This window comes from Crinia signifera, chromosome 1, assembly GCF_055691185.1.
Source record: "Crinia signifera chromosome 1, ASM5569118v1, whole genome shotgun sequence".
NCBI lineage: Eukaryota > Metazoa > Chordata > Amphibia > Anura > Myobatrachidae > Crinia > Crinia signifera.
Window position 1 is genome coordinate 9,099,786 of NC_139217.1, and position 20,784 is coordinate 9,120,569.

General features: G+C 47.1%; 1 protein-coding gene across 1 annotated transcript in view; it reads left to right on the forward strand.

Moving 5' to 3' along the window:
• Positions 1–20,784, forward strand: part of LOC146025451 (proteinase-activated receptor 1-like) — a 95,277-nt gene that overhangs the window by 59,705 nt on the left and 14,788 nt on the right. The window contains exon 4 of the mRNA XM_083155520.1: positions 9,642–9,722. Coding sequence (XP_083011646.1) covers positions 9,642–9,722 — 81 coding nt within the window. The remainder of the gene's footprint in view (positions 1–9,641; positions 9,723–20,784) is intronic.

The following is a 20,784-nucleotide window of genomic DNA, read 5'->3' on the forward strand; positions in this document are numbered from 1 at the left end:
CTCAAAACCATTGCTAGTGCTTCAGTTGTCTCCAGTGTATGGTCAGCTGTCCTTGTCTCCGTGCAAGTGTATTTCTATGCTGGTGTTGTCTTCCATGCTGCAGTGTGTTCCAGGTTGTTCCATCTCCTGTGAAGTCCAGGTTATTCCATCGCCTGTGATCCTGCCTCTACAGCCCAGCGACCAAGCCTAGCTCCGGGACTCTGGTCCTTCCGATGCTCCAGCATCATCCACCATCGATGTTCCATCGATAGTCCGATATTCCGGATCTCCTGCTTCCGTCCTTCATTCCGGACCCACAGTCATCTCCCGTCCGTCATTCCGGACCCACAGTCTTCTTCCATATCCGATACCCAAATCCGATATTCCCACATCATCATCGATAGTCCAATATTCCGGATCTCCAAACCAAGCTTCCGTCCGTCATTCCGGACCCACAGTCAAGCTCAAGTCTTCCGTCCGTTATTCCGGACCCACAGTCTTCACATCCGATGTTCCACCATCGATCCCACATCACATCACATATGTAAAGTATTGCAATCTGCATGAACTCTGTTATTTCTCCTGCATACTTTACTGTCTGTTTATACTACAACCATCTGCAAATAAACTCCGGTTGTATTTTACCTCTGACTGCTTATTGGCTCTGGGTGCACTGTCGCGCACTCCATGCGCAAGGGTCCTCACCAACCTCCCCGGTTCAGGTACCGGTCCAGGTCCCCACCAGAGGTCTCAGTCTTGTCGACTGAGTCCCCTGGTGTGACACTGTGATAGGATATCACCTGTATGTGGTACTGTGATAGGATATCACCTGTATGTGGTACTGTTATAGGATATCACCTGTATGTGGTACTGTTATAGGATATCACCTGTATGTGGTACTGTGATAGGATATCACCTGTATGTGGTACTGTGATAGGATATCACCTGTTCATGGTACTGTGATAGGATATTACCTGTGTGTGGTACTGTGATAGGATATTACCTGTGTGTGGTACTGTGATAGGATATTACCTGTGTGTGGTACTGTGATAGGATATTACCTGTATGTGGTACTGTGATAGGATATTACCTGTATGTGGTACTGTGATAGGATATTACCTGTATGTGATACTGTGATAGGATATTACCTGTACGTGGTACTGTGATAGGATGCCACCTGGATGTGGTACTGTGATAGGATATCACCTGTACGTGGTACTGTGATAGGATATCACCTGTATGTGGTACTGTGATAGGATGCCACCTGGGCATGGTACTGTGATAGGATGCCACCTGGGTGTGGTACTGTGATAGGATGAGAGCTTTGTGTGGTACTGTGATAGGATATTACCTGTATGTGGTACTGTGATAGGATATTACCTGTATGTGGTACTGTGATAGGATATTACCTGTACCTGGTACTGTGATAGGATGAGAGCTTTGTGTGTTACTGTGATGCCACCTTTGATTTATATTGAAATGAATAAATGAGATGGTTTGTGATATTACGTCCCTGCTGGATCTTCCACAGTCAGCTGTAAGTGACATTATTAGAAAGTGTTTAAGAACAACAGCAACTCAGCCACAGCACGGAAGACCACGTAAAAGTACAAAGCGTGATAAGCGACTGCTAATCGCATGGTACATAAACGTCCCCAACCCTCTACTGATTCCACAGCTGAAGAGTTATGAAACCCTAATAGAATGGGTTCCCATGGCCTAGCAGCCTCACGGCACCAAGTCCAATGCCAAGCGCCAGGTGGAGTGAGGTACAGCACCGGCACTGGACTGTGGCCCATTATCTCCAGTGAAGGACAATCCTAATGCTTCAGCATACCAAAGGCCCATACACACTGGGTGACTGAGCCGAAAGCCGCTCAAAACAGCAAGTTTGAAACCCGCGCATCTGCGGGAATTACCAGCAGATGAGCGGCTTTGAGGACGGCTTTGCATATTGCTGAACTACGCAAAGCCGTCCTCCCCCCCGCTGATGGTGCCGGGCAGGGGGAAAGCCGCTCAGTGTGCATGCACTGAGCGGCTTTCCCCCTATCAATGATAGCGATCATCGCTGTATATACACATTGCACATAATCGCCCAGTGTGTATGGACCTTAAGACATGTTGGACAATTCTGCTTCCAACTTTGTGGCACCAGTTTGGAGAAGGCCCCTTATCTATTCCATAAGCAAGGACTATAAAGACCTGGTTTGGTGAGTCCAATGGGGAAGAATGTGACTGCCCTCAACCACATACAGGACCTTATTCAGATCTGATCGCAGTACGAATTTGTTTGGAAAATGGGCAAAACCATGTGCACTGCAGGTGGGGCTGATGTAACACGTGCAGAGAGAGATAAATTTGGGTGGGGTGTGCTGAATCTGAAATCTATGTTGCAGTGTAAGAATAAAGCAGTCAGTATTTGCCCTGCACAGAAACAAAATAACTCACACAAATCTAACTCTCTCTGCACATGTTACATCTGCCCCACCTGCAGTGCTCATGGTTTTGCCCATTTTCCGAACAAATTCATACAGAGCTCAGATCTGAAATTCCGGACGTGTCTGCACATCGGAACAAAGGAACCCCTTTTGGACTACTTCGGATCCTGGACCCCGGAGACATCAGCCCTGGAGCCCAGGACCAGCCCCGGAACCAGGACCAAGGCCCCGGAACCGGACTCTTCTGTCCAGGAGCCCCGGACCCAGGATCCAGGGACCGACCTACGGGCTCAAGGTAGGTAAGTATCAGTGTGTGTGTTATGTATGTATTAAACTTTTATTTTTCAGGGTGTCAGTGTGTTTTATTTAACTATTTTTTGTTCTGTAGAACTACAAGTGCCAGCGGGCCCTTTAATGCCCCGCATGCTGGGACTTGTGGTTCTCCAAGTCCCAGCATGCGGGGTAGGCTTGCTGGGACTCATAGTTCTACAGTAGAAAACAATAGTTTTTAATCTTTTTTTTTTACACTTTGCATCAGCGCGATGCCCACCGCCCAGGGGCATCGGGGACAGCCCCGGACTTTCAGCATGGGCTGGTAAGTCCTGGAGGGGGGGGACCCCTTCATTGGGGGGGTCCCCACTTCACCAGGACCCATGCCCATGCTGACCAGCCAGGGGGATAATGCTTTGGCCGCGGGACCTTATATAATAAGTGTCCCCCTGCTGTGGCATTACCCTGCTGGCTGGTTGGGTCTGGTGCTGGTTCTTAAAATACGGGGGACCCCTAGTCATTTTGTCCCCCGTATTTCGGGAACCAGCGCCGGACCTTGAGCCCGGGGCTGGTTATGCTCTGGCGGGGGACCCCGCGCTGTTTTTTTTTTTTTTTTAAATTGCGATTTCCTGCAAACGTGTGATTTTCAGACCTGAAAATAGCACATTTTCAGGACTAAAGAAATTGCACCAAATCGCACCTATTCGCACTATTTGGCCCGTTTTTCGCATCTCATTAAATATGCGAAAAACGGGCCAATCTTGCGATTTTCAAAAGTGCAATGTGGTGCGATATAAAAACATGCGCATTTATCTCACTCCATAGAATGTCACCCACAATGTTTAAAAACAGTATATATAGAAAACAGCTCGTTTCTATGTGAAAAATAAAGTGCTGGTAAATTTACTTTAAGGCCACTAGATGGCAATGTGCACCACTGGTGATGTATCTTCGTGATGTTACTTGTTTAATGTTATATTCAAATGTGGTGAATCCCTAGTGACATTTTAAAGTGCTTGTGCCTGTGTGATGTTAGGGAAAAAATTAAACATTGATCAAGGTTTTTGAGGGAAACCACTACTTATAGTGATCCCCTGGTGGTGAGTTTTTTGAAAGGTGCTGTTCATGGTCCAACCTCCCCTACTTTAAGGTTATGAATATTAATGAGCTTCATATTGCATCATGATATATATCTCCTTGTATCCCATTGGCCAGGTCACCCCAATGGTTCCCAACCACTCCAAATGATTATAAGTACTCAAAGGAAGCAATTGTAGTTAATGGCCTCGTTGAGCCCCCCGGGGTTGACAGAATTTAGGGTGTATATCCATTTGCTCTCTAGCCGGAGCAGCTGTCTATCCCTGTCACCCCCCCCCCCCGTGGGGATGGTGGCACAGGATCGATCATGCGGTACCGTAACTGCGCCATGCTGTGTTGGGCCTGTGCGAAGTGTCTGCCCACCGCCTGACCGCTGGTTCCTGCCAGCACTAGGGCGAGGTGGGAGAATAAAATAGTGTCCCGAGCGCAGCGAGCCATGCGAGGGGACATTGCACTTTTTTTAGTGGTCAGGTTGACTATATCGACATTCGAGGTAAATATGTGAAAAAACCCATGTCGTCCTTTTGACTGTTGATCTAGCGCACGTCGTCCTAATGCATGTGTTGACCTAGATGCATGTCAACCGTATAACCCAGGGGTTCCCAATCTTTTTCGAATCACGGCACCCTAGAGTATCAGAATTTTTCTATGGCACCCCTAGACCCAAAAATATATATAGAAAATTAAGTAGATTGTGTTTATATTTGTTTTTTAAGTTCATTTATATAGTAAAGGGCAAGATTTGCTTCTGATTGTACACATATTTATGATTGGCAGCCACCAGCACTGGTTTTGTCCATAAATAATTGATCATAAATAATTTGAATTGGTTCTGGACCACCAACCCATGGCACCCCTGCAAGTGTCCCGAGGCACCCCAGGGAGCCACGGCACACAGTTTGGGAACCACTGGTATAACCCATACCCCTTATACAGCACACTTGGCAGCACCCCAAGAGTGATACAGAACACTTGGCAGCACCCCTGGAATGATACGGCACACTTGGCAGCACCCCTGGAATGATACGGACACTTGGCAGCACCCCTGAAATGATACGGCACACTTGGCAGCACCCCTGGAAGGATACGGCACACTTGGCAGCAAGCCTAAAATGATACGGCACACTTGGCAGCAAGCCTAAAATGATACGGCACACTTGGCAGCAAGCCTAAAATGATACGGCACACTTGGCAGCACCCCTGGAATGAAACGGACACTTGGCAGCACCCTTGAATTTAAACGGCACACTTGGCAGCACCCCTGGAATGATATGACACACTTGGCAGCACCCCCGGAATGATACGGCACACTTGGTAGCACCCCCAGAATGATATGCAACCCTTGGCAGCACCCCCGGAATTATACAGACACTTGGCAGAACCCCTGGAATGATATGGCACACTTGGCAGCACCCCTGGAATGATACGGACACTTGGCAGCACCCTTGGATTTATACGGCACACTTGGCAGCACCCCTGAAATGATACGGCACACTTGGCAGCACCCCTTGAATGATACGGCACACTTGACAGAACCCCTGGAATGATATGGCACACTTGGCAGTACCCCTGGAATGATTCGGCACACTTGGCAGTACCCCTGGAATTATACGGCACACTTGGCAGTACCCCTGGAATTATACGGCACACTTGGTAGCACCCTTGGATTTATATGGCACACTTGGCAGCACCTCTGGAATGATTCAGACACTTGGCAGCACCCCTGGAATGATACGGCACACTTGGCAGCACCCTTGAATTTAGACAGCATACATTGCAGCACCCCTGGAATGATACTGCACACTTGGCAGCCTTTCAGTATATACAGTAAAAAAAAAAAAAAAAAACGGTACTTATGTAGTATCTGGACGCCCGATTTTCTGATTGTATGCATTACCTTAAGGCATATAATCAGATGCGATTCGACGCGATTTTCGGCAAAATGCGATGCGATTTTGCACAGGATTCCATGTTAACAAGGTCCTGATCATTTCCCCACTATCCAAGTGGGCATAGAGTTGATTTTATATAGCGTGGCGAGGGGACGCGGAAAACATTTTAAGTAGTCCGCGGCCCCTTGCTTGCTGTGCTCGCCGCGATTCGGGCTCGGTGGCTCACTGCGCTCGCCATGCTTTATAAAATCAACTCTATGTCCACTTGGATAGTGGGGAAATGAACAGGACTATGTTAACATTGAATCCTATGGAAAATCGCATCGCATGCGATATCACATGCGATATCACATGCGATATCACATGCGATGCGATTTTGAGACCCGATTTTAAAATCGGGCGTCCAGATACTACATAAGTACCCAAAAAACTTTTTTTTTTTTATTTAGTTTTACTTTTAATATATATATATATATATATATATATATATATATATATATACACAAAATAAAAAAATGCAGACACTCACCGGACTTGCTTGTAGCTTTTTACTAAGTCACCTTATTTAGTGCATAACAGTGGATACAGGTCGACGTTTCGGTCCTATGCTGGACCTTTTTCAAGACCCCCTTCCTGCCTTCTCTAGTGTGTAACTAACCCCAGCCTCATGTGGACCTTAAGTAGCAGTAAGTGAGTCTGCCAACCACTCCCCCTTGTTAATTATAGGAAGTGAAATATTTAATCTCTTATGTGTCCATAGATAATCCCATCCACTAGACACAAACTACATGTTTATTTATCACATAGACATAGTTGTTTATAAGATGGATATTCATATAGGTACATATATTGAGTACTTACTAGTGCACATGCTTAGGTGACCCGCACGCCCAGCCTGCGTTCCACTTGCAGGAAGTGGTTATTCCCATACAACCAGTTGGGCAGACACGCCCGCTATGTGCACCAATAAGAGGAGCCGTTGCCTCATGCAGCCGGGCAGGCATATCCCCGGGCGTATACAATAACCTGCACCATTCACGGGCAGGCACATCCTTCAACGCCCATAATGACGCACACACGTCCCAGCGTGCGTTCCATCGCACGTTACAGCGGAGGTTCCACCTCTAACCGCTGGACATATGACACCTTATCCATAGCCGCCAATTGCTTGGCGGAAGTGTCCAGACGGGAACTCAATCCTCCGTCTGTAATATTACATGCGTTCCATTGGGCGGAAGTTACCAGACGGGAACTCAATCCTCCGTCTGTAATATATTACATGCGTTCCATTGGGTGGAAGTTACCAGACGGGAACCTTAATCCTCCGTCTGTAATATATTACATGCGTTCCATTGGGTGGAAGTTACCAGACAGGAACTCATTCCTCCGTCTGTAATATATTACATGCGTTCCATTGGGTGGAAGATACCAGACGGGAACTTAATCCTCCGTCTGTAATATATTACATGCGTTCCATTGGGTGGAAGTTACCAGACGGGAACTCATTCCTCCGTCTGTAATATATTACATGCGTTCCATTGGGTGGAAGTTACCAGACGGGAACTCAATCCTCCGTCTGTAATATATTACATGCGTTCCATTGGGCGGAAGTTACCTGACGGGAACCTTAATCCTCCGTCTGTAATATATTACATGCGTTCCATTGGGTGGAAGTTACCAGACGGGAACCTTAATCCTCCGTCTGTAATATATTACATGCGTTCCATTGGGTGTAAGTTACCAGACAGGAACTCATTCCTCCGTCTGTAATATATTACATGCGTTCCATTGGGTGGAAGATACCAGACGGGAACCTTAATCCTCCGTCTGTAATATATTACATGCGTTCCATTGGGTGGAAGATACCAGACGGGAACTCAATCCTCCGTCTGTAATATATTACATGCGTTCCATTGGGTGGAAGTTACCAGACGGGAACTCAATCCTCCGTCTGTAATATATTACATGCGTTCCATTGGGTGGAAGTTACCAGACGGGAACTCAATCCTCCGTCTGTAATATATTACATGCGTTCCATTGGGCGGAAGTTACCAGACAGGAACTCATTCCTCCATCTGTAATATATTACATGCGTTCCATTGGGTGTAAGTTACCAGACGGGAACTCAATCCTCCGTCTGTAATATATTACATGCGTTCCATTGGGCGGAAGTTACCAGACGGGAACTCAATCCTCCGTCTTATACTTTAACTCTTTTGCAAGTGGAACGCAGGCTGGGGGTACGGGTCACCTAAGCATGTGCACTAGTAAGTACTCAATATATGTACCTATATGAATATCCATCTTATAAACAACTATGTCTATGTGATAAATAAGCATGTAGTTTGTGTCTAGTGGATGGGATTATCTATGGACACATAAGAGATCAAAGCTTTTAGATTAAATATTTCACTTCCTGTAATTAACAAGGGGGAGTGGTTGGCATACTCACTTACTGCTACTTAAGGTCCACATGAGGCTGGGGTTAGTTACACACTGGAGAAGGCAGGAAGGGGGTCTTGAAAAAGGTCCAGCATAGGACCGAAACGTCGACCTGTACCCACTGTTATGCACTAAATAAGGTGACTTAGTAAAAAGCGGTACTTCTTTACTTTCACGGCGCCAGCATGGCGCCGCGCGTACTTCCGGGTTACGCTCGCCACTAATTAAGTTAAATAAACTAAGTTAACGCCATGCCAACATGGATAGTTCATACCTCCACTATCCATGTTGGCATGGAGTTGATTTTAATTAGCGTGGCGAGCGTAGCGAGCCACCGAGCCCGCAGCGTGGGCGAGCGAAGCGAGCCCCGCAAGGGGACTCTGACGCGCGGCGCCATGCTGGCGCCGTGAAAGTAAAGAAGTACCTAAAAAGCTACAAGCAAGTCCGGTGAGTGTCTGCATTTTTTTCTTGTGGATATGGAAGTACCTGGAGTGTGGTAGCTTTCTGGCATTGGCACCCTGGCTGTTGGCATTGAAAGTGGAGAGTGCTATCCTCACAACATGGATATATATATATATATATATACACACACGAGTGGTCAGAGGAGATGATGAAAGTGGTCGGAGGAGATGACGCGAGTGGTCAGAGATGATGTGAGTGGTCGAAGGGGATGATGCGAGTGGTCGAAGGGGATGATGCGAGTGGTCAGAGGGGATGATGCGAGTGGTCAGAGGGGATGATGCGAGTGGTCAGAGGGGATGATGCGAGTGGTCAGAGGGGATGATGCGAAGTCAGAGATGATGCGAGTGGTCAGAGGGGAGGATGCGAGTGGTCAGAGGGGAGGATGCGAGTGGTAGGAGGGGAGGATGCGAGTGGTCAGAGGGGAGGATGCGAGTGGTCAGAGGGGATGATGCGAGTGGTCGGAGGGGAAGATGGATGATGCGAATGGTCAGAGGGGAGGATGCGAGTGGTCAGAGAGATAATGCGAGTGGTCAGAGGGGATAATGCGAGTGGTCAGAGGGGAGGATGCGAGTGGTCAGAGGGGATAATGAGAGTGGTCGGAGGGGATAATGCGAGTGGTCAGAGGGGATGATGCGAGTGGTCGGAGGGGATGATGTGAGTGGTCAGAGGGGATGATGCGAGTGGTCAGAGGGGATGATGGATGATGTGAGTGGTCAGAGGGGATGATGCGAGTGGTCAGAGGGGAAGATGGATGATGCGAGTGGTCGGAGTGGATAATGCGAGTGGTCGGAGGGGATGATGCGAGTGGTCGGAGGGGATGATGTGAGTGGTCAGAGGGGATGATGCTAGTGGTGGGAGGGGAAGATGGATGATGCGATGGTATCAGGCTCTGGCCCGATCACACACCCATCTCCCATCTGTCCCACTGGCCGGGTCACTATCACAGAGCACATTACTGTACATGGAAATGTCTGTACTGGGCCCGCAGTGGCCACATACTATGTCCTCCCTCCTCTTATTACATGTGCGGATCTAAGCTGATGTATTTACTTCTTTTCAGAAGAACCTCCTTCTCGCTCATTACAATCTGCAAAAATGCCTTACAGACCTCCCATAATTGAGACCATATATCTGGACACAGGTAAGAGAAAATTATAAATGCATCAGTAAAGGACTAACCACTACACACACTATTATACCATTCGGCTGTACACTGGTTATAGACTTGGGCTCGTTGTCTTCTCCTTGTATTGTCATGTAACACTCAGAGAAACCATGAACCGGTGTCTACACATTCAGTCCGACCACTTGCATCATCCTCTCTGACCACTCGCATCATCCCCTCTGATTATTCGCATCAGCCCCTCCGACCACTCACATCATCCCCTCCGGCCACTCCCCTCATCCCCTCTGACCACTCGCATCGTCCCCTCCGACCACTCGCATCGTCCCCTCCTACCACTCGCAATGTCCCCTCCTACCACTCGCAACGTCCCCTCCTACCACTCGCATCCTCCCCTCCGACCACTCGCATCGTCCCCTCAAACCACTCGCATCCTCCCCTCAAACCACTCGCATCGTCCCCTCCTACCACTCGCAACGTCCCCTCCTACCACTCGCAACGTCCCCTCCGACCACTCGCAACGTCCCCTCCGACCACTCGCAACGTCCCCTCCGACCACTCGCATCTTCCCCTCCGACCACTCGCATCTTCCCCTCCGACCACTCGCATCTTCCCCTCCGACCACTCGCATCATCCCCTCCGACTACTTGCCTCATCTCCTCCAACCACTCGCATCCTTACCTCTGACCACTCGCATCATCCACTCCGACCACTCGCATCCTTCCCTCCGGCCACTCCCCTCATCCCCTCTGACCACTCGCATCCTCCCCTCCAACCTCCCCTCCGAGCACTCGCATCATCCCCTCCGACCACTCGCAACGTCCCCTCCGACCACTCGCACGTCCCCTTCGACCACTCGCAACGTCCCCTCCGACCACTCGCATCGTCCCCTCCGACCACTCGCATCGTCCCCTCTGACCACTATTTTTGATTGTGATATTATTCAAGCCCTGTAGTCAATATAAGGTTGGAGACCACCATCTTTTTTCTTCACGAAGAAGAAACCTGCACCAGAAGGAGAATTTGAAGGCTGGATGAATCCCTTTTGGAGATTCTCTTGAATATAGGATAATATGGCTTGAGTCTCAGGGGATTGACAGTGGGTAGGTACGACCTTTAGGGGGTATTTTTCCTGGGAGCAAGTCGATGGGACAATCCCACTCATGATGTGGTGGCAGGGTATCGGCAGCTTGCTCACAGAATACATCTGTAAAGTCTCTGTAGGCGTCAGGCAGACCAGGCAATGGTGCGGCATTCGTGGAACAGACTGGCAGCACAGCAATGGTGCAATGCTGATGACAATATGGACTCCATCGTTCCAACTGTAAGGTGGACCAGTTGATACTGGGGTTATGGAGTCGGAGCCATGGGAGCCCCAGCACAACGTCATAGGATGCCTTGGGAATTACAAAGAATTTTATTAACTCTTGATGTAAGTTACCAACTTTAAAAAGGATGGGTTTGGTACGAAAACGAACTTCACTGCCAGGAATCTTGCTGCCATCCACCGCTGTAACAGAGAGATGCGGAGATCTTGGCTTTTGTTCTCAATTTGTCACAACATGTAAAACACGGCTTACAGTAGCTGTTTTTCCAAATGTAGCAAGTTGGTGGATTCTGAAAATTGTTTTGCAGCAGTAGAATTTGTATAAAGCAATAGATAGAGGTGGACATTTTTAGAAAAATCACAAAGTGTGACTTTTGCAGAGTCCAAGGTGTGCCAAATTGTGCCATACAGTACGTGGCGCAGTAAAACCAAGATGTATGTGGACACATCTGTATAGGTACCAGAGGAATTTTCAGCTTGGTGACAAGGTCATGAGAGATAAAGTTTCCAGCTGACCCGGATTCTGCTAGGGCAAAACTGGGTATGGGTCCAGCTGGAGTCTCAAAGGACACAGTCAGTAACAGGAGGAGATTTCACAAGTTGACCTCCTTTGCAGGTTAGGACTTGACGTTTCCCGAACGCTCAGGACAAACATCAATGAAATGATTGGGAGCAGCACAATATAGACACAATTTATTGCGCTGCGGGTACGTTCTTCAGGAGTCAGACGTGAACTACCAATTTGCATGGGTTCTTCACGGGCAGTAGACACAGAACGTGATTTAGGAACAACTCTGGGAATTAACTTCTTTTGTTTCTCTAAACCTCTCTCTGAGGCGTAAGTCAATCTTGACACATTGGGAGATAAGGTCTTCCAACCGATCTGGAAGATCCCGGGTTGCCAGCTCATCCTTGATGCGATCTGATACTCCTAACCAGAACGCAGCTGTCAAAGCTTCATTGTTCCACAGTAACTCGGATGCCAAAGTTTGTAAGTGGACCACATATTGCCCCATGGGCCGGGGTCCATGTTTGACCCGAAGGATATCTGTGGAGGCAGAGGCTGAGCGACCTGGTATATCAAATATACGGCGAAAAGTCTGCATAAACTTGTCATAGTCAGCTAGTAGAGGATGAGACATCTCCCTCAGCGGTGATACCCAATTGAGGGCAGATCCAAAAAGCAATGAGATAATATATGCAATCCTTATTCTGGCTGTGGGAAAGTTGTGAGGTAACAGTTCAAATTGTATTTGGCACTGATTAATGAATCACCGTTGTATTTGCTTGGTACCGGCAATTGGAGACGGGAATGGGAAGCAGGTGATGAAGAAATTTTTGGGGCAGTCGACACAGAAGTTGTCAACGACTGCTGCAGTGTATCCAATCGAGTGGATACCTCTTGGAGGGATTTGATCACCTGTTGTTGGGCGGCTTTTTGGGTCTCCATTCGGGCGGTAACATCTTGGAGAACCGCTGGTCCCACGCTTGGGTCATGAGCCGAGTCCTTCGGCCTTGAACAAACTGTCAGCACCAGGGTTTCTGTGTTCCTGGCTGTGACTGTGGTAGACAAGTGGAGGGCACTGGAAAGCAGAAAGCAGGAGGCTTGATGTATGACATACGCTTGGGACCCTGGCACAGCGAACCAGAGGGTTGGCGGAGACCAGAAGCAGGGGCGCAGAGTCTAACTTGCCAGCGGTATTCACCAGGGAGTCCCGCAAGGAACTATGGACTTGGCTCCATCTGACAAGCAGGTCTTGGCCCCCTGCCCTGGTCCTCTGGACGCAGGCTGGGACTGAGGAAACAGGAGGCTTGAGAGAATGTTTTTGAGACGGCCTGAGAGCCGGGATGATAGTAGGCAGCCTGGGAGCTGCGGGACAGCCTGGGAGCCGGGGATGACAGTAGGCAGCTGCAGGATGGCCTGGGAGCCGGGGATGACAGTAGGCAGCCTGGGAGCTGCAGGATGGCCTGGGAGCCGGGATGACAGTAGGCAGCCTGGGAGCCAAGGATGACGACCTGGGAGTCGTTGGTGTAAATGTTGATAACCAGGAGAATGTTGACAATGTCTCTGGGGGCTCCTGATTGGCCGCTAGGCCGCAAGGCGGCCAATATCGGCATTCAGGGGCGGAGCCGCACATGTACACAGAGTACCATGCGGCTCAGCTGTTCGTCTGGTTTGGCTTCTTGGTTTGTTTTTTTGCCAAAACCCCCTTGGACTACGTCGTCCTGGGACAGGTGAGTATGGTTTCCTTCCATAGGTTCCTCCATGGATTTCGTCGGACCCGGATGGCAATGGCGACAGCGACGGTCGACATGGAGCCAGAAGACGACACAGGACCAGAAGACCAGGACATCAGGACCAGGGCTACCTACGGGCTGAAGATAGGTAAGTATCAGTATGTAAGGGCTTTGGATGTATTAAAGTTTTATTTTAAGTGTGTGTCAGTGTGTTTTATTTTACTATTTTTAATACTGTGGAACTACAAGTGCCAGCGGGCCCTTTAATGCCCCGCAGGCTGGGACTTGTGGTTCTCCAAGTCCCAGCTTGCGGGGGAGGCTTGCTGGGACTCATAGTTCCCCAGTATTAGACAATAGTTTATTCTTTTTTTTACACTTTAATCAGCCCGGTGACCACCGCTCCAGGGTCACCGGGGACAGCACCAGGCTTCAGCCTGGTCAGGTAAGTCCTGGAGGGGGGGACCCCTTCATTGGGGGGGTCCCCAATCCCCCAGGGCCCCTGGCCAGGCTGACCGGTCAGGGGGTTAATGTTTTGGCCGCGGGACCTTATATCATAAGTGTCCCCCGGCTGTGACATTACCCTGCTGGCTGGTTTGGCCTTGGGCTGGTTCTTAAAATACGGTGGACCCCTAGTCATTTTGTCCCCCATATTTTGGGAACCAGCCCCGGACCTGGAGCTGGTTGTTAAAAATCGGGGAACCCTTATTTGTCGGGTTCCCTGATTTTTAATTATTGGCCCGGCTCTTTCAGCCTGGTGCTGGTTACGGATCCGATATGATTTCCCGGCGGTCGGGATCCCGGCGGTCGGAATCCCGACACTGGAATCCCGACCGCCGAAATCCCGACAAGGGGGGGACATGGATCGCCGCCCCTTGCGGGCTCGCTGAAAAATCAACTTCAGTAAATTACATCACAAAGGATCGACAAAAATACTAAACTTCAGAAAATCTTACTTCGAATTATTAAGAGAAACCCTAAAAAGAATTGTGTAGGAAACAGTTTTTGAGGGGATAAATGCTGAGGAAATGTGGGATACTCTAAAAAATATACTCGAATCATTAACTATTAAATAATATTCCTAAAGTAACTAAGGGTAAATTCAATAAAAAAAAAGCCACCATGGTGGGACAAAGTTAGATCAGCAATCAACAATAAAACAAGAGCATTTAAATTCTATAAAAACAACTTAAATGCGGAGGCGTTCACCAAATACAAAGAATCAAACAAAATTTGCAAAGAGGCAATCAAAGTAGCTATAAGGGATTATGAAGAGTGCATAGCCACTGAAAGTAAAGCTAACCCCAAGAAGTTTTTCAAATACATAAATAGTAAACGTATAATTAAGGACAACATAGGCCCACTAACCGATATCAATGGAAAAAGTTTTACGGAGGACAAGGGAAAAGCACAACTGTTAAATGAGTTCTTCTCATCAGTATTTACTATTATTATTATTTATTTATTAACAGTTTCTTATATAGCGCAGCATATTCCGTTGCGCTTTACAATAGCAGACAGTGATACAACAAAACAGGGTATTTACAGACAGTTAACATGTAGGAGGGCCCTGCTCGCAAGCTTACAATCTATAGGGAAATAGGCATTGATACATAAGGATAGATACTGTATTCTTTATTGCATCAATTCCACCAGAACGCAAGGTTCTATGACTGGTTCTGGAATTTGATAAGCTTGCCTGAAGAGATGAGTCTTCAGGGAACGCTTATAGGTTTGGAGACTGGAAAAGAGTCTTATTTTGCTTGGGAGGGCATTCCACAGAGTGGGTGCAGTCCGAAGAAAGTCCTGCAGTCGGGAATGGGAGCGGGTAAATGAGTGTGGATGAGAGACGCAGATCTTGGGAGGAGCGTAGAGGTCGTGTTGGATGATATTTTGAGATAAGAGAAGAGATGTATGTTGGTGTAGTTTGGTTTATGGCTTTGTGTGTAAGTAAAAGAATTTTGCATTGAATACGGTAGAATAGACTGTGGAACGCACACATACCACAAATGGGACGAACAAGCCGGACCTCAATATTGAATTCTCTACTAAGGAAATAATATTGAGGCTCAGCAAAATCAAAACAAATAAATCAACTGGGCCAGATGGGATTCATCCTAGGGTACTAATGGAATTAAGGGAGGAATTAGCTTCCCCTCTACATTATATCTTTGATAATTCACTATCATCAGGAAAGGTACCAAAGGCTGGAGAATAGCAGAGGTAGTGCCATTATTAAAAAAAGAAAAAAAAAAGGAGGATCCCGCTAATTACAGACCTGTTAGTTTAACATCAATAGTGGGTAAACTATTTGAAAGATTTTTAAGAGATGGTATCCAGGAATATTTAGACCTTCGTAGTTTACTCAGTAATAACCAGCATGGGTTCGTGAAAAATCGTTCATGCCAAACTAATCTACTTGGTTTCTATGAAGAGGTTAGCAAAAACCTTGATAATGGAAACGATGTAGATGTGATTTTCCTAGATTTTGCTAAAGCCTTCGACACAGTACCACACAAGAGGTTGATAAATAAAATGGAGGACATGGGATTAGGGGCAAATATTTGTAGATGGGTAGGGAACTGGCTGTGTAATAGAGAACAAAGAGTGGTCGTGAACAGTGCCGTATCTAATATGATACCAGTACTAAGTGGAGTGCCACAAGGTTCGGTTCTTGGGCCCATTTTATTTAACATTTTTATTAATGATATTGGGATGGGGTTACTCAGCAATGTATCCATCTTTGCGGATGATACAAAACTGAGCAGAGTTATTAACCCCTTCCCGACATTTGACGTACATTTACGTCATGGCCGGGATGTACTTCCCGACACATGGCATAAATGTACGTCATGCCATTTAACTGTCACCGCGTCTATAGAAACGGTGACAGTTTAAACATGTCTGCTGTCCCTGACAGCAGACATGTCCCTGCATGCCCAGGGGGGGCTGCGATGCCGCCCCCCGTCGGCGATCGCTGTGATTGGCTGTTCAGTGTGAACAGCCAATTACAGCGTTTTCTGTGTCACCGGCGAATAACGTTCGCCGGTGACACAGGGATCGGTGGTGATTGGTGCTGTAAAGTACAGCACCAATCACCACGGGGTGTAAGGGTGACACTGGTGTCACCCCACCTCACTTCACCCACCCCCAAAGGCCGTGATTGGTTCGTCGGACCGACGAACCAATCACAGCCATGGAGGGTGATTTAAACTAATGGTGACTGCACTGCAGACGCCATTCCGGTCTGGAATTGCGTGCAGTGCGGTCACCGTGCCTATCTGCCGCGATATACTGACCTGATCCTTGCAAACACTTACCTGATCACTGCTTGTAGCGTTCCTGGATCTTGTTACTTCTTGTGACTTCCTGTGTTGTGCTGTGCTGTGTTGTGCTGCTGCAGTGTGTTCGAGTTATAGATAGAGAGATAGAGAGAGATAGAGAGAGATAGAGAGGGCTAGTGACAGAGAGTGCTATATTTTGTGCTGCTGCAGTGTGATAGAGTTATAGATAGAGAGATAGAGAGATAGTGACAGATTGTGCTATATATTTTTTATATATATACAGCTGTACTGCGTGTGCAACTGACTGCTGCCCCCCCCCCCCTTTTGTGCTGATCAGTATAAATTAACTGATCAGCAACTTTTTGGGGGCGCAGGTTTTTTTTTTATATATATATATACCTGTCAGTGCTGCTGCTGCAGTGTCATAGAGTGATAGATAGTGAGAGATAGAGAGATAGAGAGAGATAGTGATAGAAAGTGCTATATTTTGTGTCTGCTGCCCCCCTTTTGTGCACCCCCAGCAACTTTTTGGGGGTGCAGGGGTTATTTTTTATATATATAACTGTCAGTGCTGCTGCTGCAGTGTCATAGAGTGATAGATAGAGAGAGATAGAGAGAGATAGTGACAGAGAGTGATAGAGAGTGCTATATTTTGTGTCTGCTGCCCCCCTTTTGTGCACCCCCAGCAACTTTTTGGGGGTGCAGGGGTTATTTTTTATATATATAACTGTCAGTGCTGCTGCTGCAGTGTCATAGAGTGAGAGATAGAGAGAGATAGAGAGAGATAGAGAGAGATAGAGAGAGATAGAGAGAGATAGAGAGAGATAGTGATAGAGAGTGCTATATTTTGTGTCTGCTGCCCCCCCCTTTTGTGCTGATCACTATATCTGAGGTGATCAGCAACTTTTTGGGGGTGCAGAGGTTTTTTTTTTATATATACCTGCCAGTTGCACTGTCAGTTGCACCAAAGGTTGTGCACCTGCTGCCTCTCTTTGGTAATCAGTGTCGCATCACTGATCACCTTTTTTTTTTTTTTTGAGGGTGCTGTGGGGTCTTTTTTTAATTTTTTTTTTTTTTTGATCAAATTTTTTTGATCAAATTCCTGTTGCCTTTGAGCGCTGTTCAGTGACGGACGTTACTGACCAACATCTGTGCTCAATTTTTGGCGCAGGACCTTTTTTTTTTTTTCTGCACTACATACACACTACATACTACATTAAAATAAAGTTTGTACCCCCCCTACACTATACACGTGTTGAAACATTTCACTACCAGAAACACAAAAATAAAAATGGCATCCCAAATGTCATCCCAAATGTCATCCCAGTCATCCAGAAGAATGTATTCAGCGGAGGAGGCATATGCCATGCTTGCCTCTGACTCTGACACAGCCAGTGAGGCAAGCGGGGAATTTGAAGGATTCATCTTAAGCTCCTCTTCCTCCTCTAGTGATGAGGGACCCCCTCAAAGACGCCCCCGTAGAGCAGCTGAGACCCCCCCCCCCCAATAATTGATCTCGTATGGACCCCACCACCAGACAATTTTGAGCCCCAGGTTCCTGAGTTTTTGGCCATCCCAGGAATCCAATTTGATTCCACAGGTCTCAGAGAAATTGACTTTTTCAAATTATTTTTCTCTGATGATTTTATAAATTTAATGGTGGACCAAACTAATTTATATGCCCAGCAGTTTATTGCTCAAAACCCCACGTCATCATTTGCTAGGTGGACCCCTGTAGATGCAGTAGAGATGATGACGTTTTGGGGTCTGGTGTTTCATATGGGCATAGTAAAAAAGCCAGAAATTAGGCAATATTGGAGTACAGATGTTCTGTACAGCACCCCACTTTACCGTATGGCCATGACCCGGACTCGTTTTGAGTTAATCCTTACATTTTTGCATTACAACGATAATGCACAGTGCCCACCCAGAGATGATCCCACCTTTGACCGGCTATTCAAAGTCAGGCCGGTCATTGATCACTTCAGTGCCAAATTTGAAGAGATGTACATCCCAGATAAATTCATTTGCATAGACGAGTCCCTTATACATTTTAAAGGAAGGGTTAAATTCCGCCAGTACCTTCCCAGTAAGAGGGCAAGGTATGGCATAAAAATGTATAAGCTGTGTGAAAGCACCTCAGGGTACACTCACAGGTTTAGGGTATATGAAGGGAAGGATTCAAGAATTGAACCGCCAGAATGCCCCCCCCTCCCTCATAGGTGTTAGTGGAAAAATTGTCTGGGATTTAGTGCACCCCTTCCTGGATAAAGGTTATCACCTCTATGTGGATAACTTTTACACCAGCATCCCCCTGTTTAAGGCCCTTGGTTCAAGAGGTACAGCAGCTTGCGGTACTGTGCGCAAGAACCAAAGAGGCCTCCCAAAAACGCACATTGCCCAAGTAATGAGAAGGGGTGAAAGCAGGGGAATATGCACCGAAAATATGTTGTTGGTCAAATATAAGGACAAGAGGGATGTCCTTATACTGACAACAATTCACGGAGACAGTACCACCTCCGTCCCTGTACGAGGTACCAGTACCCACACCTCAAAACCTAATTGTATCCTGGATTACAATAGGTACATGGGCGGAGTGGATCTTTCAGATCAGGTACTGAAGCCGTACAGTGCCCTGCGGAAAACAAAAATCTGGTACAAGAAGCTGGCCGTGTATATCATCCAGATGGCACTGTATAACGCTTACGTGCTATTCCGTTCTACCAGCCAGAGGGGGACATTTATGCACTTTCAAGAGGAAGTCATAAAGGGCCTAATATTTGGGAACCAGCAGGCAGAGGGCCCCAGTACTTCTAGTACTGGCCCCCGTATTGTACCAGGGCAGCATTTTCCTGATAAAATCCCCTCCACTGGAAAAAAGGGCAGGACACAAAAAAGGTGCAAAGTTTGCTATAAAAAGGGAATAAGAAAGCAAACTATTTTCCAGTGTGACACTTGCCCCGACAAACCCGGCCTATGTATAAAGGAGTGTTTTAAAATATACCACACATCTATGGATTATTAGGTTCATCATTTCACCGTGCTTCGGGGGTCTTGCTAATGCCACATAGCACCCACCATTCATTCCACCAGAATCTGAGCCGCAAAATCCAAAAATCACTCCTTCCCTTCTGAGTCCTGCCATGCACCCAACTGGTATTTTTTGGTCACATGTGAGGCATTGCCGTACTCGGGAGAAATTGGGGCACAGATTTTGGGGTGCTTTTTCTCCTTCATACCTTCTGAAAATGAAAAATTTTGAGCCAGAACTGCATTTTTGTGTAAAAAAATGTAATTTTTCATTTTCACTGCCCAGTTGTATCAAAATTGGTGAAACCCCTGGGGGTTTGAAATGTACACTATACCCCTAGATGAATTCCCAGAGGGGTGTAGTTTGCAAAATGGGGTCACTTGTGGGGGGGTTCCACTATATTGGTGCTTTGGGGGTCTTGCTAATGCGACATAGCACCCACCAACATTCCACCAGAATCTGTGCTGCAAAATCCAAATATCACTCCTTCCCTTCTGAGTCCTGCCATTTTTTGGTCACACATGAGGCATTGCCGTACTCGGGAGAAATTGGGGCACAGATTTTGGGGTGCTTTTTCTCCTTCATACCTTCTGAAAATGAAAAATTTTGAGCCAGAACTGCATTTTTGTGTAAAAAAATGTAATTTTTCATTTTCACTGCCCAGTTGTATCAAAATTGGTGAAACCCCTGGGGGTTTGAAATGTACACTATTCCCCTAGATGAATTCCCTGAGGGGTGTAGTTTGCAAAATGGGGTCACTTGTGGGGGGGTTCCACTGTATTGGTGCTTCGGGGGTCTTGCTAATGCGACATAGAACCCACCAAAATTCCACCAGAATCTGAGCTGCAAAATCCAAAAATCACTCCTTCCCTTCTGAGTCCTGCCATGCACCCAACTGGTATTTTTTGGTCACATGTGAGGCATTGCCATACTCGGGAGAAATTGGGGCACAGATTTTGGGGTGCTTTTTCTCCTTCATACCTTATGAAAATGAAAAATTTTGAGCCAGAACTGCATTTTTGTGTAAAAAAATGTAATTTTTCATTTGCACAGCCCAGTTGTATCAAAATTGGTGAAACCCCTGGGGGTTTGAAATGTACACTATACCCCTAGATGAATTCCCTGAGGGGTGTAGTTTGCAAAATGGGGTCACTTGTGGGGGGCTTCTACTGTATTGGTGCTTTGGGGGTCTTGCTAATGCGA